The 26,942-nt window shown below is 33.6% G+C and overlaps 1 protein-coding gene and 1 pseudogene across 1 annotated transcript; both read right to left on the minus strand.

Annotated features, from left to right (window-relative positions):
- Positions 1-325: 325 nt before the first annotated feature.
- LOC142612485 (LOB domain-containing protein 23-like) lies at positions 326-1,709 on the minus strand. Its single transcript, XM_075784573.1, has 2 exons — positions 1,557-1,709; positions 326-649 (listed from the first exon to the last, which is right to left on the minus strand). Exons 1-2 carry the CDS (start codon positions 1,707-1,709, stop codon positions 326-328), a joined length of 477 nt encoding a protein of 158 aa, XP_075640688.1.
- Positions 1,710-7,803: 6,094 nt separating this feature from the next.
- Positions 7,804-26,894, minus strand: LOC142612486 (uncharacterized; annotated as a pseudogene).
- Between the last annotated feature and the right edge of the window lie 48 nt (positions 26,895-26,942).

Here is a 26,942-nt window from a genome sequence, read left to right on the forward strand (position 1 = left end):
TGTGTTGCCTTTAGATAAATTAACGTCTAGACATAAGTTCTTTGAGTTAGTCGAGTTCGGTTCTCATACCAGTAAGTCATTTGTTGGCTACTACGATTGTTTTTTAGTCTTATACAAAAAAAAAAAAAAAAATGTAGTGAGTGAGTGAAGTATATAAATAATGGGGGGAAAAGTAGTCTTTAATGAAAATAATTAGGCCTTAAGCATACAAAAAGAGGAGAAGAAACACCTAGGCTATTGTTACCAATGCTATAAGTATGCATTAATTGCATCGTGTTATTTGGCATAGAAATCTTCCACTTTATGCATTATTTGCAAAACAACACTAATTAAACCAAGATGTTTGAGTGGAAGGAAGGACATAGGGCGACAGGTCAAGAGTATTGATTTGTTCTGGCAATAAATTGTTGATGAAGGTGGAATTGGCTTCAATATGCTGATCAACTTGGGGTTCTTCGACTTCTTGTGCATTAGAATTGAGGAAGGAAATCTCAGCCTGGATTTTAGCTACCTGGCTTTCTGCACTGTTTATTTGTTGATGTAATTGGGAGATAATACCAACACAGCCATAAACGGGGTCTTGAAGTCGATATTGTGCCTCAAAATACAAAGTATCCGCTGCTTGAGATCGGAGATGGGATGGAAGTTGCTGAATTTGATTAAATAATAATGTCAAAATCATGATGTTGTAAGAAATTCAAAGCATATATATATATATATATATATATATATATATATATATATATACTTGTATATTCATCAGTAAATATCCAAATCTATTCTCTTTTTTTATATATATATATATATATATATATATATATATTTTTTTTTTTTTACTGAATTAAAAAAGGGACCTTTGGTGTAGGCTCAGCGACTTCCCGTGTGAGCCCATCAACCCCACATTCTAGAGAGAGAGAGAGAGAGAGAGAGAGAGAGAGCTGAAAAGGGAAAGATCTATATATATTCTAATAGCTAGGAATGGGCTCTTCTTATATAATCATCGAATGCACAAGGTTATTTTTATGTTTGGAAGAGAGATAATTAATAGGTCTAGTCTTACCTCCAATATATATATATTGAAATATCATACATTTATATTAAAACAGAAAGAAGAATTTCCTCATTAATAACAAAACCCATATTTCAATTCCACCACTCCACAATGTGCCAAATGCAAAATATTTGTACGTTATAATTATAAATACCGGTTTGTATTTCACTATTTTGGTTTTATATATGGTTTCATACTTTTGTTTTGTTTGAGAAAGAATGGTTTCATATATACTTTGATGTCATGGAATACATAAAATTTTAAAATTAAACAAGAGAAGCATGAAGTGGCAGCATAAATGACACATTGTACATTTAAGCAAGTGCTAATAAACTGTCATGGTATGGCTGTCAGATTATATACAACTTCTCTCCATGGATTTTTGTTTTATTTTATTTTATTTTTTGAGAAGCATTTTATTTTATATATATATATAAATCATAAATATGTTAATTCATAGAAGTGTATATCTATTCTATTTAATGATAACGATAGTATTGTTTACCTGGAGCATCTTTCCGACATTGCTAGCACCATAGATTTTGTGAACGCAAGAAAATCTTTGAGGATCATTTGGAGGAAAATAAGGAGAGAAGATGCAATCCGAAGGGCATCTTCTTCTCAAATACTTGCAAGCTGCACAACGACCAGAGATCATGGTTAAACCCAATAACAAAATCTAACCAAAAGATTTTCTCAATGTTTTCCTATGAAGAAGAAAATCTAATGGAGATTTTGGTGATTTGGATGTTCAAATATAGAGAAAAAAGTGAGTATTTGTACTACAAAGACTTGTTCTAGCTTTGGATAGATTTTCTAACGGCTAGAATTTTTTTTTTTAAAGTCTGGAAATTTAAAAGGAAAGCTTCTGAGAAAGGCAAGAGGAGACCAAAGAACTGTAAATTTTGGTTCTCTCCACAATAGGCTGTTGACTAATTACCATGGATGATGGATCCTCCATTCAAATAATATCAGCATTTGGTAAATAAATAAAAAAACAAAAAATGGCAAGCTATATTTTGATTGAATCAATTACCAATTTTAATAATGGAAGATACGAAAGTGTGCTATGAGCTTTTGGGCTCAGCCTCTTTGATTTTTAAATCAACTATATTATTTATGTTTCTCACAATTAATCTGCCTTGGACATTAAAATTTAAAAAAAAAAAAAAAAAAAAAAAAACTGCCTTCCAAGGTCCAATCTTTGGCACCAGCCAAGAATCCCCCTATCGTAGGTGTTCAGTACTTTTTGAGCAACTGATTATTTATTGGGTCTATGTTATCTCCTGTTTCATACATATCAAATTGTGGGAGTCAAAACCATAAAGGAAAAAAATTTAGCTACAAAATTGGTTGTAACCTAAAACTATAACCTTACTCAATATTTTTTATTGGAGGTGAATTTGACAAATCAACCATTGGATTACATCTTCTTCTTATATCCTTCATGTTTGCAAAATTTCTAGAAAATTAATATTCAATAGCTATGTCATTAATAAATTGTTTAAATTGCAAGTTTTTGTAGTTTAAAATTATACATAAAATATAAGTTTACAGATCATATAGTATATAATATCTGATTGACATAAAATTTGACATTTGTATTAAGAGCGTGACTAAAAATTTAAAATATGTATTAATGTTTATTTAATTGAGTAAAGTTGTAGCCTTAGGCTACAACTAGTTTTGTATCTAAATTTTGTCTAAATACAACATGGTGTAAACAAATCTTAAGTTCTTAATCAACACAACTTATTTATAGAGAATGAACAAATAATCCACAATGGGAAGACTGAACAACTAATTGAAAGTCAAGATAGATAAAATAGATGAAAATAATTGAAAAGAAATCTCTCCCTGAGGTACAAAACATGAAATTCAAACAGTTACAAAGTGTATTTCTCTCTCTTTTTCTTTTTTTTTTTCTTTTTCTCTATTTTTTGGACCCCCTCCTCTGTGGGCTAACTCCTCCTTTTATCTCCCCTTCCTTCCTCCTTTCTAGCTGTACATTACATCTTTTGGCTAGATGGCAGAAGATGTTTGTCCCATCAAACACTTCTCCTGCCATTCTTTGATCATAAATATAGACTTTTGGGATGTTTCTACTATTTAGGCCAGTTATTCATCATTTAATGATACCAACATTAGGTAGGAGTATCTAATAAATGCAGAGGTGATTGTTGCTTTGGACTTCGCGTCTTTCCCACCGCACCCTCGGCAAGAATTCTGGGCCAAGGTGTCATCATCGACAATTCTATTGAAGCCTTCCTTGGGTACAAGGTTCTCAAATTGTCTTAGCGTATGGGTTGGGCCACTTTACTCTATCTTGGATATGGACCCTTGATGTTGAGACTTGGGCCACACCCTTTACCTTAAAGTACACTTCCTCAATCAGTGGCCCATGTGATGATGATGAATCCCCCCCCCCCCCCCCCACCACACAATGTACAATTTCAATTCTTTAGTAAAGCCGTAAAATTTCAATTCATCAATAAAAATGCACTTTTCAATTTTTTTGGTTTTCTTGTTATTCCAATTAAATAAGTGGGAATTCCGTGTGAAATCCTTAATTTATGGGATGATAAAATGAGTAGAACCTTCACTCCTGAAAGATAATAAAACAACTTCACCCATTTGTATAAGTTATGCCAAACCATTTGAAAGGTTGGGCCGGGATGTAATCTCTTACAACTTCACATAAGCAATTATGCTATAATTTTAAGTTTTTATTTTTTTGTTTTTTGTTTTTATTTTTTTTTATATATGAAAAGTTTCATATAGGACAATTACGACTAATCCAAAGTTAGGTTCTAGCATGTCACGTGCTAACACTTTTTTTTGTTATAATTTCTTGGTTACATCTGGTAGACAATAGTGTACTGAATAATTTCTCCATAGATAGAATCCACTTTTGTAGAAGAGAATGCAAAGCAACTCAATGATTTTATTAAAATAGCAATACAAGATATAGAATCAATTCTTACCAATTAAATGCCAGAGAGATAGAGAGATAGCAGACACTTACGATGGGATGTCATTGTGAAACTTCTAGCTATATATCAAAGTTTTCTAGTTAAGATATATACAGAACCATATAGAAAGAACTATATTAAAATTACAACAAATAAGTTCACATTCATAGTGACATGACCAAAGAGTTTCCATGGTAAGTAGGGATGTCAATGTTTGACACAATCTACAAATATGACATAAACACGATACAAGTTTTTTTTGGGTTAGGATTGGGTTTTAACAGGTTTGGATAATAAATGGGTCAACCTGAAAGTGACACGATGATAAACGTATTATAAGCAGGTCAACTCGCACAACCGTAATTGACACGTTTGACACCCTAATTTATTCGTGTCAACTCAAAATGACCTAATTATCACAACTTGTTTAACTCATATAATATATAAATATTCATTTTATTTTAGATTTGTCAAATAAATTTTATATCCAAATATATTTTAAACTTAAAAAGAAAATAAGAGAGATATAAACTATGTTATAGTTTTTATACTTAACATTTGGCGAATTTTGTAGATATTATATTTTGATTGAACTATGCTATTTTAAATTAGGGTTGAAGTGTATGCCACTTGTTTTTGGGATATAAAGAATTTATTTCTAGATAGATGTTACTTGTTGAACTATGTTATTTTGAATTTTGGTTGAAGTGTATACATTTCCTTTGGAATGTAAAGAACTTATTTCTAGATCGATGGTACTGTATTATGAACTTAATATTTATAAAGTACTTTGATGTTATTTTGAACTTTTGGACCATGTGTTTTAAGTATTTGATATTATTATTAAGTACTTTGATGTTATTATTAATTATGGACCTTTCAAATTGTATGCTTAATAAGTATTTTGATGTTATGAGTTTGTATTAAATTTTTTTTTTATTAAATGTATAACAATATTAATTATGTGTTTTTGTGAAGAGGGTTAAATGGATTGAATTTGTGTCAATTCAACCTGTTTAATATTAAGTGGGTTGAAATGGTTTGTGTCACATTCATGTCAACCCAACATGACATGTTTATTAAGCATGTTAAGTGGGTTGTCTGGTGTCAACATGCTTCATTAACAAATCATGTTAGGGTTGAAAGGTCATGACACAATTATTAAATAGGTTAGGTTTGGGTTGAGTCATTTAGCTGAATACTCCTACCTTGACATGACACAAACACGAAATACCAGCTCAAATTGACACCCTTAATCGTAAGATTACCATGGGCCATAAAAAGCAAAAAAGACAATTCCTTACCGTATCGGTCGGTACGGCTGAAATTTACCGTGTTGACAGGTCAATTGATATAGAAACACTACTAATTTATACCACCCAAAATACTGGGGTATTTCAGCTCATTTTGGCAATTCCAGCAAATTCCAGTGTGTTTCAGTGGTAAACCTGTTTCGGGCCAGTACAAGGTGAATAAGTTTTTTTTTTTTTTTTTGGTACTTACAGATCTTTATCTCTAGATTGTTGGATGACATGATAGTCCAAATTTCAGCTTGTTGGACCATCCCTCACTTCGTCTTCCTCCTTAATTTTAGCATACTAGATGGTTCAAGAAGACCATTCCTTTCTCTTCTTCTTTTCATTTCAGTGTACAACTCCTATCTTCTTCTCTACATCCTTGAAAGATGAAGTCCCATTTTATTTTAAAATGAGACAGTAGTTTTTATTTTTCGATCCAAATGGTGAATGTATTGAGACATGCACCTCAACAGAGCTTACTTTTTGTTTTTCTTCAAGGCTTTAGATGAATCATGTGCATTACTATGCACCAGCAAGTTTTGACACTTGATGTGGTACTTGTGACACTTGCATTTACTTTTTGTTTTTCTTCAAGGCATCATATAGGTGTTTGAACGGTTAATTTTATATATATATATATATATATATATGTGTGTGTGTGTGTGTGTGTGTGTGTGTGTGTGTGTGGATAGATGTTAGAAGTATAGATTGGGTTAGTAACAAATTTGTCTTAATAAAATAAATGGTTTAAAACTTTAACTAAATAAGTATATTATAAAAAATAAAGTATTTATACTTATATAAAATTGTGATAATCTTGAAACGGTACACCGATATTGACCGGTACCGAAATATATCATTTCTTTAACCAAATCAAAATGGCATCTGATACGAAATTAATTCTCTTAATAAAAAGGTCAAAATGAAACCACAATTATACTATGTCATAACTATATAATTAAACACACTTAATGCATAGAGATAAAAAAGTTTCTCGGCAACTAGATTTGGATCATCACAACCTTCTCACTCTTGCAGCTTCAGGTTGGGGCTAAGACTAAACAAGGAGTCCATGAAGTCATCCTCCCATCCCTTAACAGGAAAAAAAAAAAAAAAAAAACCCAAAATTTTCATTAGAAAAAGTTAAGAGATTTTGAAACTCTAAAAGGAAAAAAAAAAAAAAATTATTCAATAGGGAGAAAATTAGAGCTTTTTAAGATCATGCCTGACTTTCCGATGGGCTGCTATTAACATTATTCTTCACCTGATACATGCCATAGAGATCATTAGAGCTCACGAGTTGATGCTGCACTCATTATAACAAAAGGGTTAGGAACTTAATTATGAAAAGGAGGCAAAAATGTGTGTTTCAAAGTAATGCTAAGGAACATCAATATTTTTAATACTTCATTGAGAGGCTATTAAAAGGGTCTGATTCCAAAATTATTTAGTCTAGAGATAAATCATATATGAACTCAAATAATTTTCTCTCTTAATAGGGTTTGTGTAGACTCATTGGAAGTAAAATATTATAGAATGCTTAAAATAAAACAAAAGTTGAATTTGCCTGGTTGAGGTAGCGATCAGGGCTCTCCACCAAAGTAAACATGTTGACATCAAAGTCCAAGTCCACTAGTTGTTCACCGCCTTGATTATGGACACCGTGACAGTAACAAGCAAGTAGCGAACAGGAAAATTAACTATTAACAAGTTTTATTTTTTTTTATTTTTTATTTTTAAGGGAAAAATATTAGCGAGTTGATAACTTAAAAATCTTTCTTTCATTTGTATACTAAAGAGGGAAACTAAATTTAGTCTATAAGAATAATTTAGATGTACTTGTTATAAAGCAAAATTAATACTGAAAAGCATTAGACATATATCTGGCTAAAAGTTGGTTCGCTCAAAAGGTGCATTCTCTTCAATATTGGATGAACCAAATTGTTCAAGAATTTGAACTTCATTCACGTGAGGACTCTCTTCAGAAGGTACTTCTTCCCCTCCTTGTTGCTACATATTTAAAGTAAAACAGTGGTTATTAAATAAGCAACTATGAATATATATATATATATATATATATATATAGATGACTGATCTTTTAGATTTTGCAAATTTAACTATATAAACCTAACAAACTAGTTTGTCATCACTTACAAAAAAAAAAAAAAAAAAAAATTTAAAATTTATTCATTATATTATTTTGGTGACACCAACCATATTCTTACCTCATCGGTTTATAAGTTTTCTATAATAAAATTTGTAATATTTTTAGCATTTCATGAATTCACAACCATTTAGATGATTTTTTTGTTAATGAAAAATAAAAAAAGTGATATAAATACTAATCTCTTATAAAATTTAGTAATAACTTGTTACCTCAATAAATTTTGAAACAAGTTGTGTCTTACGTATGAACCACTATAAACATAAAAATCAAACTCAAAGTGACTTTTACCAAAAAGATATTTTTTTTCTGACACACCTAAGAAGGAGGTTGGTTGTAGGTTTCCTCCAAGAAAAGCTCATTGAGATCATCCTCCCCTAAGTTTGGCATGAGAGAAATGGCATTCTGCAAATCATCATAGGCATAGTCATTTTCTCCTCCATTTACAATATTGGGTTGTTGCTGTGACTGTGTTGGCAATATTGGCAAATCATATTCTTGTTGATTGACAATGTTAAACCATGGTAGCAATTGGTTTGTATTCTCAAACCCATCAGAAGAAGACTCTCCTTGATCCATGTTACTACCAAAAGTTTCCTTCCCCATTGTTGCAAGAGCAATGTTGTCATTGTGCCCATTCATCATCCCAAAGCCATTGCACGGACCATTTGGTGCCCCATTGTCATTGAAACTCTTTTCACTTGTTCCAATTAGCTCTTCTCCACTATTCATTCGGATTCCAGTATCAACGCCATTATTATAGCCAAAATTTGGAGCTGCATTAGAAATGTTGATAGACCCCATATTTTTCCTAATGTCTGGAATATAACTAAGGTTGAGAATTCCAGGTGTTTCAAAGTTGGAGTTCAACAGGGAATCATTTAGAAGATGAGGCCTAATTGGTTGAGTTTGTTGTCGATCTTTGTCATTACAATTTGAAGTATTCACTAGACCATTCTTAGCCTTATTCATAGGGCCACATGTCATATCTCCCAATGATGGAAAATTTGATCCAACATTGTTATCAAAAGCTGGACGATTTGCTTGATGAAGAGAATTATTTCTATTGCCAAACAGTGGCTGTTGAAGATTGTTCAATAAGTGCCATTGCTTAAGTCCTAGTTGAGGCACAAAGTTGGAACTTGAAGCATTATACTTAGTAGAAAAACGTGCAGGTTCTATATTGAGAGCTTTAAGGGATTTTCCATATCCAAATTGAGGTCCACTTGAAGATGCTCTATTAGAAGGGATACCACCAAAGATAGAACCAGTAAGTGTCATAAAATTACCTCCAAATCCTGGTTGGAGTATAGATGTTCTCTTTTGTTGTTGTTCTGGGAATTGGGGATAATTTTGTCAAAATTTTTTGAATATGTGTGATGAAGGAAGACCAGAGGCAAAGCTTGATCTCAAGGATACGCCATTTGAGGTGCAAAAACCTTTTTCCACGACTTTCTTTAGGAATAAGCGATACTTCTGCAATATTCCCATGCATATACATAATCATCACTAAGCAATTATAACGATTAAGAAACAATAAACGAGATTGTGCATGCATGCTTTCGTTTACAAACAATAATAAATCTTAACAAATTAGACTTAATTTAATTCATAGGTGCACTTTGTTTATGATGATGTTGAATATGACATGTTACATGGCTCCTTTGGTTGTTTAAAAATTGTTAATGACAAGATTCTTAAGAAACAGACTAAGAAATTTCAAGAGAAATTCAGCAAGTTTGTTTGTGAAAAGGATGCCTTAACCAATAAACTTAATGAATCTAATAAGTTGGTTGAGAATTATGAGAATTCATACATTAGATGTTACACTCTCATGTAGTTGTGCATCATGCATTTTTTTTATGCATTGTTTATGCTTTTTTTCTTTTCATTTGTTTTTGTGTGAGTAAAAATCTGGAAATACCAACAACAAAAAATCTAATAAATTAACCATGATATTTAAGCACATATCTCAAGTAAAGTTTGATCTAGTATCTTTGTACTAATGACATAATGCATTTATGATTTTAGTCTTGTTTTGTATGCATATTATAGTAATTGTGAGTAAAATCTAGACTTCTATGTTCTATGTATGGTTGTGGTAAATGCGTATTCACATTTGATGTACTTTGTTTGTCTCTTGATTTGATTGACCTTGACATATTCATAGAATGGTTCATATATCTCTCTTCACAAATGTTTTTCTCTAATAGGCCAAAAACGTATTGAACTTTTGTGATGAATTAAGTTGATTAATTAGTAAAGTTATTAATTAATCAAATTAACATGCAAACACGTGGTAGCACAAACAAATCACCAATAAACTAAAGTATGCAACGGAAAATAAATGACATGGTGATTAGTTTACAAATGGGGAAAACCTACACGGCAAAAACCCCACCAGGTGATTTTAAGGTCACCACTCCCGAAATTTCACTATTATCACAACAAGCGGTTACAAGTAAAGAAATCCCAAGTACCTTACTAATCTACAGTTGAACTCTTACCCCAATACCTAATTGGACTTGTTTTGTAGTGACAATTTCTACTTTCAATGTACGGCTTCCAAGTACGTGACTAACCAATTGCTCGGATCCCAGTACGCGACTTCAATCACCAACTAGAGAAGATTGTTGGTTGTAAAGTTCTTCAATTCATCCACACAATGAAGATCAAGAAGATACTTGGTTACAAAACCTTACGGTGCAAAGACATAGCAATTTCTTCACAAAAGAGATGAACTAGGGCAAGAACTTTTTCTCAAGTCATAATTTGCATGAATAAGAATTTCTCAATACTTGTGCAACTTGCGTACTTCTTACAGCCTTTCAAATAATCCTTTTATATGTCTAGAGTTAGGAGAAAAGAAGGCGTAAAGACACATCTACAGATTGGAATCAAAACAAAATTCAGAATTTGTTTTTCTTAAACCTCGACAGATAGAGGTATCGAGATGCTGTCGAGCAGCTGTTGAGTCATGGGGCTGGAATAGCTCTTTAAACCTCGACACATGCTAGTTGTCGAGTTTTAATGAATGTGCACTTTTCAGCTTGTTTCTTGGACAGACTTGATGACTTTTACTCTTGATCTTGAAACACAGTTTCTTAAAGCATAAAACTCATCTTAAATCTACCTAATTACAAGTAAAGTGCGTTTTGTCAAAGAATTAGTTAATTACATAAAATAATGACATATGTTCTAAACAAGCGAAACACATATGTCCTAACATTTTCTATGTTAAAAAGCTCTTAGAAAGTTGTATTTTGAAAATTAGTTTGAATAGGAAAATGTGAAGTACAAAAATAATATGAAAAAGATAAAGAGCTGAAAAAGTCGTACTTTGAAAACTAATTTTACCAGGAAATGTGGAGCATATTGCATAATATGGTTTATACGTTGAACATAAAAGCCAAATACTTATGAAAAAAGCACATGTTTTCAAATGTATAGAAAAAAGTTTAGTAAGTTGAAGTTGCACTAAAATCATAATTTCATATCTATATTTTTGCAACTGAAACTCAACTTCCGTATGTTCTTAACTTAAGAATATCATATTCCAAGAATGTTTAGCTAACCAACACCAATTTCAACACATTATTTTTCTACGTGAGGGGTCAATATCAAGGAAGTCAATACCGTACCGTTGGCTGTACCGATTTGGCCACCGGTACGATATATTTCGGATACCGATCAATACCAGTGTACCGTTTCGGGTTTACCGCTATTTTATATATATATATATATATAGACACACACACACACACACACACACACACACACCAAAATCTCTAGAACCATGTTTATAAACATATAATATTTCACTTATATTATAGTAAATATAAAAGTTTATTATAAAACATTACCTCAATTCAGAACAAATTATTCATAGTTTTAGACTTTAGTATCAAATAAAAGAAAAAAAAACACAATATAAAAAATAAAAAGCTTAGTTGTTTATTGCATAGTAAGAAAACAAATAATACTAAGAAGTTAATATAAATAAGTTACGATTATGCCTTTACAAAAATTCAAAAATTACAAAACTAAAAAATTTAAAAAAAAAAAAGCTTTTCTGTACCGGCCGGTATTGCCCGAAATTGGCCGGTATGGCCGGTATGCGGCCGGTACAGCCAATATTTTTTCCAGTATAATATAGAAGTGTACCGGTACCAGTGCACTGGCCGGTACAGTATGTACCGGCCGGTACGGTATCGGCCACACTGGTCAATATACTCTTGTCTATTCTTGTTAAGAATCTCTCATGTCTTAGTGTCATTACTGTATGCCTTTTATGAGTTGGTCCTTGAAGAATTATTCTAGAACTTTAGACAAACTCACACTTGATATTCACACATGATACACAAGTAATTTATTGTTTACCAAATGCCTATATCATTTAGTATTTGTACTCATTTAAATTTGATGCGTTTGTACTTAATCATATTGTGGTTAAATCAAAAAGAATTTTGATTCTGTCTTTGGAAGTGTTTTTCTATACCCTTGTCTTTATCTCTCATGATTTTGAATTTTTATTTATTTATTATTTTATGTTGATTTTTTAAAAATTCATGAAAATTTGGTTTTAAAAACAATGGTCAAAGTCATTCTTGAGTGCTTCGCAAGTAACTCATGAGTGGACTCACTCCCAAGAGAAATTTCTTTGAAATATTGCATTCAGTCAAGTTTTGGGCAGGGACACTCACAGTTGATTCACGAGTGACTAGTGGGTAGTCCAATTTACAAGTTGTGTTTAGAGAAAAATGGGCTTTGGGCAGTGGTACTCATGGCGAGTGGCTTAAACTCGCAAGTTTCCCGGATCAGTATTTTAAATGGGCATTTTGTGGTTTTCTTTTTAAAAGATCTCCTCTCTCTCTCTCTCTCTCTCTCTCTCTCTTCCCTAAACCCTCTTTTTTGATCTTTCCTCATCAAAAAGCATTTCAATTCTTGTTCATCTCCAAGGTGATTTATTACACTTATATCTTTTTTTAATTCATAGTTTTTGAATATGAGGTTTTTATGTGTTGGATGTTGGCCCATTGTGGCGCAATACTCATTCTTGTTTGAGCTTCATTACTCATACATCATGTGCCCCATATGTATTCTTGTCCTTGTTTTTGCTTCAATTCTTATCCTCTTTCTTATCGACCCCTTTGTCATTCATGTACAAAAAGGGTGAGAAATTATAGGTCTCTTGTGTACATTCTTAGGGAGAGAAATTCCATAAGAAAAAATGCACATATCAAGAGTAGAAAACATCTTGTCAGGAGCTGTTTTATGTTGATCACTTTAAGGGGGAGACATCTTTTGTTTTATTTTACAATTATGAATATGCTTGTTTACTTTTCTGTAATTTACTTTCAATATTCCTTTTTGTTGTTCTTGTGGTCGTGTTGTTTGGCCTTGACACTTTTATGATGCTTTGAGTTATCTTTTGTTATATTTGCTTTCTTGTTCTCGTTGCATTGTGTTTTTATGTTGAGCATGCATACATCTATATGTTTTGTGCATTAATGATTGCATTTTTGGATGATCTCTTGCATTGTTAAATGATCATTGTAGTCATTTTTACATGACTGTCATAGTTAATATCGTGTTTACTTAATCGCTATTTTTTTTCCAAGTTCTTCACAATTCTAAAATTTAAGTCAGTGAGTTTTGCCAATGTTTTCAAACTCATGTTTAAGTCTAGAGTTTATTATAAGATGTTTTGTCACAGAATAGGAGAAGATTATTAAGTTGTGATTTTTTTTCTCGTTACATTTTGTTGGCTTTATTCTATGTCAATTATATAGTAATTCTTACATTTATTTCCTTGTATTTTGTGGAGGGGTTTAGTCTAGAGTTTATGAAGAGCTGTACATTTAAAGGAGTTTGAGACTAACTTGCGAGTAGCTCGGGATTGAAGCACTTGTGAGTGGACATGTGAGGAGTGAGAGAAATTTCAAAAGTTAGTTACAACTATGGTGACTCACAAGTAACTCATGAGTAGGCCTACCCATGAGTGACCCATGATTTCCATTGTGAACTTTTTTTTTTTTGCTAGACGTAACCTTCCTCCTTTTTGAGAGATAATCATATTAATAGTTAATTAGCCTTAATTGATCAAATTTTAATCAAAAGTTGGAGGTCTAAAACAACTAGGGATGGCCAGCACCCGCTCAGACTCAAGGAACCAACCAGCCCTACACTCTCCGACTCAACAACTGCTCGATCTGAGTGATGGTTTGGTTGGTTGCGGGTCGTCGGCACCAAGACCCAACACCATTGGTTCGAGTTATGGTTTGACTATCTGAGAACCCGAAGAACCTGACCCGCCTGACACCTTCCTTTCTTCTCATCGCAAATCGCAAGTTTTGTCTAAAAATTGGTAATCCTAAACTCAAAAGTCTACTGATATAATGAGATCTCGGCCAGATCTTGACAAATATAGCAAGACATTGGCCAGATCTTGAAGGATATGGAGGAATATTGGACAGATCTGTTCAGATTTGGCAAGATTTTGGTCAAGATCTGACCGAGATGCACCCGAAACCGATAAGACCCAATCCAAAGCTCCACACAAGTCGGTTGTGGGTTATGATTTCTCCCACCCTAGCCTTTCAAGCCAAATCCGGGTTAGGCACAAATCGACCCTAACCAACCCATGGATAGCCCTAAAAACAACGCTTAATTATTGACTAGTGTGTTTTAAAAAACAAAACACATAGATGTAATGCAAACAAAAAGATAGAGGATTTTTCTTGATGACATTTTTTCCCCTTATGGCATCTGTAGTTTCTTTTTCCCCCTTAAAAAAAAGCTACACTTTTTTAGAATACAAAATTTTCAATTAATTTTAAGAATTTGAGTTTTTTTTCCCATTCAATTCAACATCAATTTTTGAGTGGCATCCATGAGAAGCTAACAGTACTTTTCTCATTTTCTTCTTTTTTCTCTTTGGAGGTGAATTTATTAGGATGAAGACAATATCTTTAAATAAATTGATGGTTTCACAAAATCATAGTTATTTAATTGAAAAAAAAATTGATAGGATTTGATTGCATATGGATTACCCTAAAAATTCTATAAGATTTTGATCCGTTATTTGGCTTTCCACATTATTTACAAATGAATTATATCTAGTTTAAGGAGTATAAAACTTAAAGAACTTTTGGAAATAAAGACATGAGATTCTATCTTGGAAATATTTGTTAGGTTCTAAGATCTTAGGGACTAATGTATTAGAACTTCAATATGTATTATGTTGGCAAACCATTATCAATTAGGCTTACTCAAAGTATGTTTAATCATAAAATTGGAATCAAGTGATTGTAGGATTTATTGGACAAAATCTACAAGGCTCGATCGATCGAAAATTAGATTCGATAGATCGAATCTCGTGCAAATTTAATTTTCTGCAGAATTTCTAATTCAGCCCAAGCCCATATGACGTGTAGGGTTAAGTATTTTACTTCAAGTATAAAAGGAAAAACCTTAGCTACGTTTTAGAAGTCTTTTGGAAAGTTGTGTGTTGAATCATCTTTGAGATCTAGAAGTGTTTACCTTCATACACACACATATAGTTGTCAAGACCAAGATTCGCATCAAGAACTTAATGATCTATTCAGTTGCTACATAAAGAACGTTAAAGAAGATCTGAAATCTTTGAGTGGATTATCAAAGTTACAAGTAAGTGAACTTGTGGTTGATGTAGATTAAGGAAACAAGTAGTCCGTGGACTCAGAACTGTCACATGATCGTGGTAGTAAGTTTTCTACTCGAGGTAGCAATAAGATGTTAGTGGTCTAAGTTCTATTATACAAACTTCAATTTTTTCATAGTGGATCTGTTTCTACCTTGAAGATAATTAAGTTAAATCCTCCCCAAATTTTTATTGATTAGGTTTTTCTGGGTTATCATATCGTTATGTTCTTTATTTTTCCACATTATTTACATTATATGATTTTATTGCGTTAACCTAGAACATGAATAATTTATCTAAGTATTCACTTAGCCAAATAACTAGGTCAAACAACTTGTGTTAAAGGGTATAAAAACGTACAAATGGTATTGGAGTGGGTTAACTCTTGTGTTTTTAGATCTTTTGATCTAAGAGTTGATCCTTGACCCCTGTTGTCATGAAACACAGTCACTCTCTTGTGATCCCACCTCACTTTGATGGGAACAACTATGCCTACTGAAAAGTAAGGATGAAAGCATTCTTAAAATCTATTGATAAGAGAGCATGATTAAACATTGAATACAGATGGGAGAAACTGACTACTTCTGTCAGTGAGTAGTCAACTTCTCAAAAAGAGGCAGACGCTTTTAATAGCAAAGCCATAAATGCTATTTTTAATGCTGTCTCTATGGAAGAATTGAAGAGAATCTCAAATGTTAAGGTTGCGCATATTGTATGGAATATTCTTCAAATTGTGCATGAAGGCACAAAAGCAGTTAAGATTAATAAGTTGCAGCAATTAACTACTAGATTTAAAAGTATTAGAATGTCTGACGATGAGTGTTTTGATGAATTCTATGATAAGCTTAATGATATTGTTAATTCTGCTTATAATTTGGGTGAAATTTATGATCAACCTAAAATTATTAGGAAGATTCTTAGATCCTTAACTGAGAATTTTAAACCCAAAGTAACTGTTATTACTGAAAGCAAGGATGTGGACTCCATCCCTGTTAATGAGCTTGTAGGATCTCTCTAGTCCTATGAGCTAAACCTACCCAAAACTAACAAATCCAAATCAATGGCTCTTAAGTCAGTTAATGATGTTGATAGGAATGGACTTGATAATGAACTCTCTCCTACAGAGATTGCCTATCTTGCCAAGAATTTTAGAAACTTTCTTAGGAACAATAATAGAAGATTTCATAGTGGATCTTTGGTCTAAGTTTTATTGTACAAACTTCAATTCTTTCATAGTGGATCTGTTTTTACCTTGAGGATAGCTAAGTTAAATCATCCCCAGGTTTTTTACCGGTTAGGTTTTCTTGGGTTATCATATCGTTGTGTTTTTTATTTTTCTGCATTTTTTACATGATATGATTTTATTGTTTTAAGCTAAAACTGAATAATTTATCTAAGTATTCACTTGGCTAAATAACTAAGTTAAACAACTTGTGTTAAGGGGTCTAAAAACGTACAATATTCTTTGAAAATAAATGGTTCTAGACAATCTAATTATTTGTTTCGTACATCTCAACAATTGGTTGGACGTCTTTAGGACAATCTTTTTGCTACTTTCTTATATGATTTTTGAGTTTATAATGGTCTGTGTTCAATAATGTTCAATAAACCAAAGGACAAAGTTCATTTCATTCTCATCTTCCTTTCCCATTTTTGGGACACCCTTTCTCTTGGAGTCCTTTTTACTACGTTTTTCTTGACTCACAGATGATGCTGCAGATTTTTGATCCTCTAAAGAAACAACCGATGATTCAGCTGGAATGTTTTTGATTTCTTTTACAGCAATAAATTTGCCTCTTTTAGCTGCAGTAGCATACTGCCATACATTTTTGAGCTCTTTCGGGCTTACTGGTTTTACTATATAGAAAGCAACTCCACACTCTAAACTCCTCAATATGACACTCTTATCCTCATCAGCAAACATCACTGCATTAGATTGAATAATACATTAGGAAAAAAAATATAAACAAAATTGTGTTATAGCATATAATAATTGTTAGGTGCACGTGACACCTTTGATTCCAGCCCACTTGCTTGCCTCTTGTCAAAGCTCATTTATGAGCTTGTCTTCTCAAGTCCCACAAAGTCAGACTTGGTTTAATGCAAAGCTGAGCATACATGGGAGGCTTAACTTCTCTTAATGAGAAGTGATCTTAAGCGTGTTGGACACGCTGAAGGAAAAGAAAAAGAAAACAAAGGCCATTCGGCCTAGCAGAGAGAGCTGAAGAAACAATGCCAACATTCGGCTATTGTGTGAGAGTTCCAGAGAGAGCAAGAAACACAAAAGGAGAGAGCTTCAGCCATTTTGAGTGGTGCAGTCCAAGTGAAGAGATAGAGAGAAACATATTGAGAGTGTGAAAGAGTGAAAAAGAAAAAAGGTGACATTTTTCTTTGCTCAAGTTACACACAAGGAAGATAAATTGGTGGAGTTTTCATGGAGTTTTTGAGTGCTACAACCATGGAGAGTTGGAGTATTCAGAGGAAGATTTTGCTACTGGCTTTGTGGTGAGATTGTATTTACTCCTTGAGATTTATTTGTTGTATATCCAATTTATTGTGGACTTAAGTTTAGCATGAACTTGATAGTTGTAATCTCTATTTCATAGTGGATATTTTTCAGAACTGCCCCATGATTTTTCCCTCTACACCGGAGGGTTTTCCACGTAAGATTTGGTGTTCTTGTGTGATTGTGTTTATGTGGTGCTTGCTGGAATTTTTTTGTTGCCATAATATTTCTATTGCTTGGTAGTCATTAATTTTAATTCACACATAGACATGGAGGGGATTAGGATTTTTCCCAACAAGTGGTATCAAAGCTATTGGTTGCTTGGGTTTTGACTATCTTGTGTTGAATTAGATGGAGAATATGACTATGAATACTATGGTTAAACTCTCGGCATCAAATTATTCGATATGGAGGCTGATGATGGAAGATGTCCTTTATTGCAGGGATTTGCATGACCCTATTGAGGGTGATAGTGTCAAGCCTAATGATATGTCAGATAAAGACTGGGAGAAATTAAATAGAAAAACTATCAGGTGTATTAGACAATGCATCGACATTAGTGTTTTTCACCATGTGTCTCAGGAAACAAATGCAGGGGCTCTTTGGAAAAAATTAAAGGGTCTTTATGAAAGAAAGACAGCTCAAAATAAAGCTTTTATTGCTAGAAAGCTTGTGAATTTGAAGCTTAAAGAGGGTATGTCCATTGCCGAGCACTTTAGTGAGTTCCAAGACTTGGTTAATCAGATGGTTACAATGAAGCTAGTAATAGATGATGAGTTGCAAGCTTTATTACTTCTGAGTTCCTTACCAGACTGTTGGGAGACTTTGGTAGTGTCACTTAGTAATTTTGCTCCGAATGGTGTGTTACAACTTTTCATGGTTAAAGATAGTTTGCTTAATGAAGAAACTAGAAGAAAGGATATGGGCAAGGATATTGCACATGCTCTTGTCACAGAGAATAGGGGGAGAAGTAAGAATAGAAATTCTAAAGGGTGAGGTAAATCCAGAAGTCGGTCAGAATCAAAAGGAAAATTCAAGTACTTTTATTGTGATAAAGAAAGTCACATAAAAAGGAATTGCAAGGCTTGGAAGAACAAACAGAAAGAGGATAAAAATCAGAAAAGGGTGGATGATGAAAACACTGCTGCTGTTATAGTGTTGGAAGATGAGGTCTTAGCCATAGGACAAGATGATTGTTGTACAGTTTCAAATCCTTATGTTGAATGGGTGATTGATTCAGCTGCTTCTTGCCATGTCACTCCAAGAAAGGAGTTATTCACTTCATACAAAGTGGGAAACTTTAGGAGAGTGAAGATGGGCAATGATAGTTATGCAAACATTGTGGGAATTGGTAATATATGTGTTAGGGCTAACACTAGATACACCCTAATTTTGAAGGATGTGAGACATGTTTCGAATATTTGCCTAAATTTGATTTCCACTCATGTTCTTAATAAAGAAGGTTATGGCAATTATTTCCATGATGAAAAATGGAGGCTTAGCAAAGGATCATTGGTATTTACTAGAGGGAAAATTTGGTGTACACTTTACAAGACACAAGTAAAGTTGTGCAAGGATGTTGTTAGTGCAGCTCAGGAGGATTCTTCGCCTAACTTGTGGCATAGGCGGTTGGCTCACATGAGTGAAAAATGGTTGCAAATTTTGGCAAAGAAGCCTCTCATTCCCATTGCCAAAGGTACATCACTAAATCCTTGTGATTTTTGTTTATTTGGTAAACAACATAGAGTTTCATTTAATATACCCTCTACTAGAAAACCCAATGTATTAGATCTTGTTTATTCTGATGTATGTGGTCCCATTGATGTTGACACTTTAGGTGGTAATAAATATTTTGTTACATTTATTGATGATGCTTCACGAAAGGTGTGGGTTTATGTTTTGAAAACAAAAGACCGGGTATTTGAGCACTTCAAGAAATTCCATGCCATGGTGGAAAGAGAGAAAGGGAAGCCTTTGAAGTGTCTCTGTAGTGATAATAGAGGTGAATAAACATCTAATGAATTCAAGAGTTACTGCTCTGAGAAAGGCATTAGACATGAAAAGACAGCTCCTGGTACCCCACAGCAAAATGGTGTGGCAGAAAGGATGAACCGCACTATTATTGAAAAGATCAGATGCATGTTGAGAATGGCTAATCTGCCTAAGTCATTTTAGGGTGAAGCTGTTGTGACTGCATGCTACCTCATAATAGATCTCCATCAGTTCCTTTGGGTTTTGATATTCCAGAAAGAGTATGGACATGAAAAGATGTTTCTTACTCTCACTTGAAGGTATTTGGGTGCAAGGCATTTGTACATGTGCCTAAGGAACAAAGATCAAAACTTGATAGCAAATCCACTCCTTGTATATTTGTTGGATATGGAGATGCAGAATTTGGCTACAAGCTATAGGATCCTAAGGAAAAGAAAATGATCAGAAGTCAAGATGTAGTTTTTCATGAGAATGAAAACTTGGTAGACTTTGAAAAAACTAAGAAGCCTAAAGCTACAGTTGAAGGTGTTCCTGATCTTACACCTACCTCTTCTTCCTCAAATAATGCCACAAATAGGGAAGAGGTTCAAGATGAGAATTATGGTGATGAACCAAGAGAGTTTGATGCTGATGAGGTAGCAGGTGTTAATGGTGATGATGTGACAGATACAGATGGTGTTGAGTAGGGGGAGCAGCCTCCTCCACTAGAGATGGTAGAACTTCAGGTGAGAAGGTCTACTAGAGAGCGTCATCCATCGACTAGATACCTCACTTCTGAGTATACTATGATTACTGAAGAGGGGAGCTAGAAAGTTTTCAGGAAGTATAGTCGCATAAGGATAAGCAAAGCTGGTTGAAGACTATGCATGAAGAGATGAATTCTTTGAACAAGAATAAGACATATGACTTGGTGGAACTTCCTAAAGGCAAGAAGGTATTGAGAAACAAATGGGTGTTTAAGCTGAAGAAAGATGGTGACAAGTTAGTGAAGTATAAAACTCGATTGGTGGTCAAGGGTTTCAGTCAGAAACAAGGGATTGACTTTGATGAGATATTCTCTCTAGTAGTCAAGATGAGTTCTATTTGGGTAGTTTTGGGATTAGTAGCTAGCTTGGATCTTGAGCTTGAGCAACTTGATGTGAAGACCGCTTTTCTTCATGGTGATTTGAAAGAAGAAATCTACATGGATCAGCCAGAGGGATTCAAAGTGAAAGGGAAAGAACACATGGTTTTCAAGTTAAAGAAGAGTTTGTATGGCTTGAAGTAAGCTCCAAGACAGTGGTACAAGAAATTTGACTCATTCATGGAGGGTCACGGGTACACGAGGAAAAATGTAGATCATTGTGTGTATGTCAGAAAATTTTCCAATGGTAAATTTGTTATTCTTTTGCTATATGTAGATGATATGTTGATAGTAGGACAAGATGCAGGTGTGATTGTAAATTTAAAGAAGGACTTGTTCAAGTCATTTGATATGAAAGACTTGGGTCCTGCAAGACAAATTTTGGGTATGCAGATTCTTCATGACAGGAAAGCTAAGAGCATTCACAGCAGTGGAGCTAAATAGCTATATTGCTATTTTAGCTCCACTCAAACCACAAAATCTCATACACAGCAGTGGAGGCAAAGCTAAATTTTTTTAGCTTTGCGCTACAGTGCTCATGTATCAATACATGAGCACTGTAGCTGAAAGTTATAAAAAAAAAATACTATTTTATTCGGGTTTGATTAAAATAATTCAAAGCCTCTCTCTCTCTCTCTGTCTCTGTCTCTCTCTCAGTCACTCTCATCTCTGTGCTCTGTGCACTGAAGCTTTCATCTCTCTGAACCTCATCTCTCTCAACTCCGAAGCTCGACGTCACCGACCCACCGCCGATCAGCCTCAGACTCACGCCGCCATCCGCCTCAGACCCACGCCACTGATCCGCCATCCGCCTCAGACCCACGCCGCCGATCCGCCATCCGCCTCAGACCCACGAGTAGAGCGATGAGATCGAAGCCAAGAGAGATGATTGGCGCAAGTCTCGTCGGCCGGTACCGAATCGGACAGAGTATCGGGCATGGGTTTCGGTTTGGCTGTGTTGAATCCACTGTGTTGCCTTGCTCCGATTTCGATCGTGAAGGACCGAGCCACGCCGTTGGCAGCAAAATCGGGCGGTCCGTATCAGTTAAGGCTCGATTCGTCAGTGAAGACCATGAAACCGTGCCCCTCGGTGCAGGTATCGTCCACCGATACTGAATCGGACAGAGTATCGGGCATGGGTCTCGTCCACCGATACTAAAATCGTGCCCCTCGGTGCTGTGTTGATTTTTCTAAGTTTTTGTTTTGTTCTTCTTCACTGGTTTTGATGGGATTTGATGGCACGGTGGGTTGTGGTTGTACAGTAATCAAGTAGAAGATGAAAAAAAAAAAAAAAGAAGAAGAAGAGAGGAGAAAACGAGAGGGCTGGAGGCAGAAAGAAAGAGTGAGGGTGGGTTTGGAGAAAGGGGAAAGTAAAGAAAAAAAAAAAAGGAGTGGATGGAATGGAAGATAGTGTGTGGTGGACAAAATGCAAGAGAAAAAAAAGAAAAAAAAAAAAAAAGAAAGAAAAGAAACGGATGAAAGAAAAGCAAAGAATAAGACATGTCAATTTAAAAATATTTTTACAATATTTTCACAATAAATTTTTAAGTAATTAGCTAATATTGGTGAGTAAAAATATAATTTTAGTGGCGGGATCAAATTAGAATTAGCAACAATTTTCCATATAAGATTTTGTTATGATTCTCGTGAAAGTATTGTAAAAAATATTGTGGATGTAACATTTTTTTTTTGAAAAATATAATTCTTGAGAATAAATAGAAGAAGAAGAAAAAATAAAGATTGTTGCGGCGGCGGCGGCGGCGGCAGCAATGATAGTGGCGGTGGTAGCAATTGCGGTGGCGGCGGCGGTAGTGGCAGCGGTTGCAGTTGCGGTTGCGGGTAGTTGTGATTGTTGTTTATTGTAGTAGATATATTATTTTATTGTATTGGATATATTATTTTATTGTAGTAGATATATTATTTTATTGTGATGTTTATATTATTTTATTGTGTTGAAAGCTAAAATAGATCCACTGCTGCAGCATGTTTTGTAAAGTGAATAGGTAAAATAGATAAAGTAACTTTTTGTGGAGCTAAAAAGCTAAATTTTTAGCTCCACTGCTGTGGATGCTCTAAGAAGCTATGGTTATCACAAGAGAAATATATTGAGTGGATTCTTGAAAGGTTCAATATGAAGCATGCCAAGCTAGTTAGTACACCTTTTGGTGCTCATTTCAAGCTAAGAAGAAATCTTGTTCTTCATCCAAGGAAGAGAAGAAAGATATAGCATCAACTATTTATTCCTCAGCAGTTGGGAGTTTGATGTATGCTATGGTTTGCACACGACCAGATATTGCTCATGCAGTTGGTGTTGTCAGCAGGTTCATGGTTAATCCTGGTAAAGATCACTAGGAAGCAGTGAAGTGGATTTTCAGGTATTTGAGAGGTAGCTCTAAATTGTGCTTGACTTTTGGTGATACTAAACCAGCTTTGGAGGGTTATGTAGATGCAGATTGGGCAGGTGACTTTGATGGTAGGAAATCTACATCGGAATATTTATTTACTTTTGCAGGGGGAGCTGTATCATGACAGTTAAGATTGCAAGAGTGTGTTGCCTTATCTACAACTGAAGCTGAGTACATTGCAGCTAATGAAGCAGGTAAATAGATGCTTTGGTTGAAACGGTTTCTCCAAGAATTGGGTTTGAAACAAGACGAGTATGTAGTTAATTGTGATAGTCAAAGTGCTATAGACTTAAGCAAGAATTCTATGTACCATTCAAGCTCAAAGCACATTGAGGTGAGATACAATTGGTTGAGACTAGTTGTTGAACAACAGTCATTTGAATTAGAGAAGATTCACACAGATAAAAATCCAGCTGACATGTTGACCAAGGTTGTGTCAAGAGAGAAGCTAAAGCTTTGTGTCGGGTTGGCCGGCATGAACTCTGATTGAAGACTTAGGTTGAAGATCTCCTCCGTAGTGTGATGGAGGGGGAGATTGTTAGGTGCACGTGACACCTTTGATTCCAACCCACTTGCTTGCCTCTTGTCAAAGCTCATTTATGAGCTTGTCTTCTCAAGTCCCACAAAGTCAGACTTGGTTTAATCCAAAGCTGAGCATGCATGGGAGGCCCGACTTCTCTTAATGAGAAGTGATCTTAAGCGTGTTGGACATGCTGAAGGAAAAGAAAAAGAAAACAAAGGCCATTCGGCCTGGTAGAGAGAGCTGAAGAAACAGAGCCAACATTCGGCTATTGTGTGAGAGTTCCAGAGAGAGCAAGAAACACAAAAGGAGAGAGCTTCAGCCATTTTGAGTGGTGCAGTCCGAGTGAAGAGATAGAGAGAAACACATTGAGAGTGTGAGGGAGTGAAAAAGAAAAAGAAGACATTTTTCTTTGCTTAAATTACACACAAGGAAGATAAATTGGTGGAGTTTTCATGGAGTTTTTGAGTGCTACAACCATGGAGAGTTGGAGTATTTAGAGGAAGATTTTGCTACTGGTTTTGTAGTGAGATTGTATTTACTCCTTGAGATTTATTTGTTGTATATCCAATTTATTGTGGACTTAAGTTTAGCATAAACTTGATAGTTGTAATTTCTATTTCATAGTGGATATTTTTCGGAACCGCCTCTTGGTTTTTCCCTCTACACTGGAGGGTTTTCCACGTAAAATTTGGTGTTCTTGTGTGATTGTGTTTATGTGGTGCTTGTTGGAATTTTTTTGTTGCCATAATATTGCTATTGCTTGGTAGTCATTAATTTTAATTCACACATAGACATAGAGGGGATTAGGATTTTTCCCAACAATAATCAAAATCCTATTAAACTATATAAAAAAAAAATATTTATCACATGAAATAATCAAACACTAAGAGGAACGTTTTATAGATGAAATCAATGGCTTGTTATTTAAAATTAGAATCATTGATGTAAAATGGCACTCACTAATTACAGGTAGCTTGAATTCTTCTTGAACTTCCTTCTGCAATTCAAACCCATTCATTACAGGCATATGCAGATCTGTAACAACAAGGTCGAATTTTTGCCTCCGAAGAGTAGCCAAAGCATCCATTGGGTTTCTAACCGTCACAACTAAAGTAATAGGAACAAAGTTATAAGTTTACAAAAGAATCACTGTAGAAAGAAAATGTTGAAACCTTTTTACTACAAAGTACAAATTAAACAAGAGTGATTCTCACAAATATAACATTTCCCAACTACGATTTAATTATAAATACTTGGTTGAAGAGTGTAAAATTAATTGATCAAAGGAAATTTTATCATTAATAAGCAATAATAACAACCATTCCACAAAATTAACAAAAAAAATATTTTATTACATGTAAAAACAAATAGAGTATGTACCGATGCACAAGTTAATATCTCCTACTTAGATATAGTAAATCTTGGGAAAGGATTAAAGGCATATATAGTCAGGGACGGCTTGTTGCATTTGGGGGCCTAAGGCGAAAATTGATTATTTTGTTTCATATATAAAATTACTATTAATCAACATAAACCAAGTAGAATTTATTTTTTTTAAAAGAAGTTTATAAATACAAAAAAATTTGACAAAACTTTTTACATTTGTTGATGTAGCAGATTGATAGTAGTGAATAAAAGAGTGATTTCAGTGGTGAATATAGTTGAAAACTAGTAAAAATTTGCTAACTTGACTATTGTGAAAAATGTTATGAAGTTTTTTGTGAATTGCTTTCCTTCTATTCTTTTTTTTTTTTTTTTTAGAAGTGCTACGTTCAGAATATTTTTCATGATAAATTTTAGGTGTTAAATTACTTCTTGTTTTCTAATTGAACCTACTACTAAAATTATTTTTTTGCTATCAATAACAACCTTTAACAATTTGCTATTAAGATTTTTTGTAAAAATGTTGTGGACATAGAATTTTTTTCTTTTTTTTATTTGTTTTTCATTTGATAAAAAAATATTATTTTATTTATTGATTAATATTTTGGCTTAATTAATACTATTGATTAAAATTTAGGAGTATTTTTTTCATTTGAGGTCTTAGGCGGTTGCATCAATGGCTTATACCATTGAGCCGGCCCTGTATATAGTCTCCTAGTTAGAAAAGAATATTATAATTTTCAATCATTTATATTAAGGAAAAATAAAAATAAAAATTGTAGTAAACAAGCAATAACTTTGAGCCGATGAAAAAGTAGATAGGATCAATTAAACATAATAGTTTGAGAGAATAAGATTATAAAATTTCAATTTTTAATATATGTGAAAAAAAAAAAGAGGAATTAAATCTATTGTATGTACAATAGATGAAGACACTAATTATGGAACATTTTCACTAAACTTTTTCTCATAGTAGAATGGAGATAAATGAATGGAATATCTAAAAACAAGCGAAAAAACATGCATGCATTTCAAATTAATGACTATAAGAAAATTCATGAAACATAATACTAACAATATAAGAAAAGAGATTGAAAGAAATCATGTCAATAAAGAACATTAAAACAATAATCTATTAGTTGTATAGGGAAATTAATCAAAATAAGTTTTCGTGTTTTAGTAGAAAGCCAAGTATGGAAACTCAAATTCTCCCTTCAATTTCTTACACAATGAAAATGAAGAAATATTTTAAATTAAGTCAAAAAACATGGACACAAGGCCTTAACCAAATTAGTGCAATATGAGATCCATAAACAGAATACTAGATAACAAGTGTGAGATCTATTTTAGAGAAAAATATTGATCGGAAAAATTAAAATTAAAAAAAAAAATATATTTGTTGAAAATTAATGAAATTCACAAGTTTATAGGCAGAAGAATATTAATCTGTCTATGTATGTAATTCGAAAGCTAATTGGCGCCCAAAAACATAATGGAAATAAAAATAGTTGGAATGAAAGTGCTCTAATAGAATGAATATTATAAAACATGTATATAAAGGCTTGTGAAAAACGTAACCATGCAATTATGTGTAAAACAAGAAGCTAAATACAAAGAGGATTGAAATCTTTAAATAAAAATAAAAAAGTACCTTCATATTTCCATTTTCTAAGCATTGCAGAAACAATGGCAAGAGATGTAGCATCATCATCTACCACCAAAATATGGATATCTACAATGGAGGTTTTGCTTTTGAAAGATTGGTCTACTCTAACTCTCTCATCCACCATGGCCATGGTCAATATACTATGAACAAAAATGGGGAGAAGAGGGAGATATATTTA

The sequence above is a fragment of the Castanea sativa genome, chromosome 10 (assembly GCF_040712315.1).
Source record: "Castanea sativa cultivar Marrone di Chiusa Pesio chromosome 10, ASM4071231v1".
NCBI classification, from domain to species: Eukaryota; Viridiplantae; Streptophyta; class Magnoliopsida; order Fagales; family Fagaceae; genus Castanea; species Castanea sativa.

Bases quoted from the DNA above. Each gene is read 5' to 3' on its own strand.
- LOC142612485 (XM_075784573.1), bottom strand. From the start codon at position 1,709: ATGATCTCTGGTCGTTGTGCAGCTTGCAAGTATTTGAGAAGAAGATGC. The intron at 650-1,556 runs GTAAACAATACT...AATCAAATTCAG, and splicing joins ATGTCGGAAAGATGCTCCAG to CAACTTCCATCCCATCTCCG.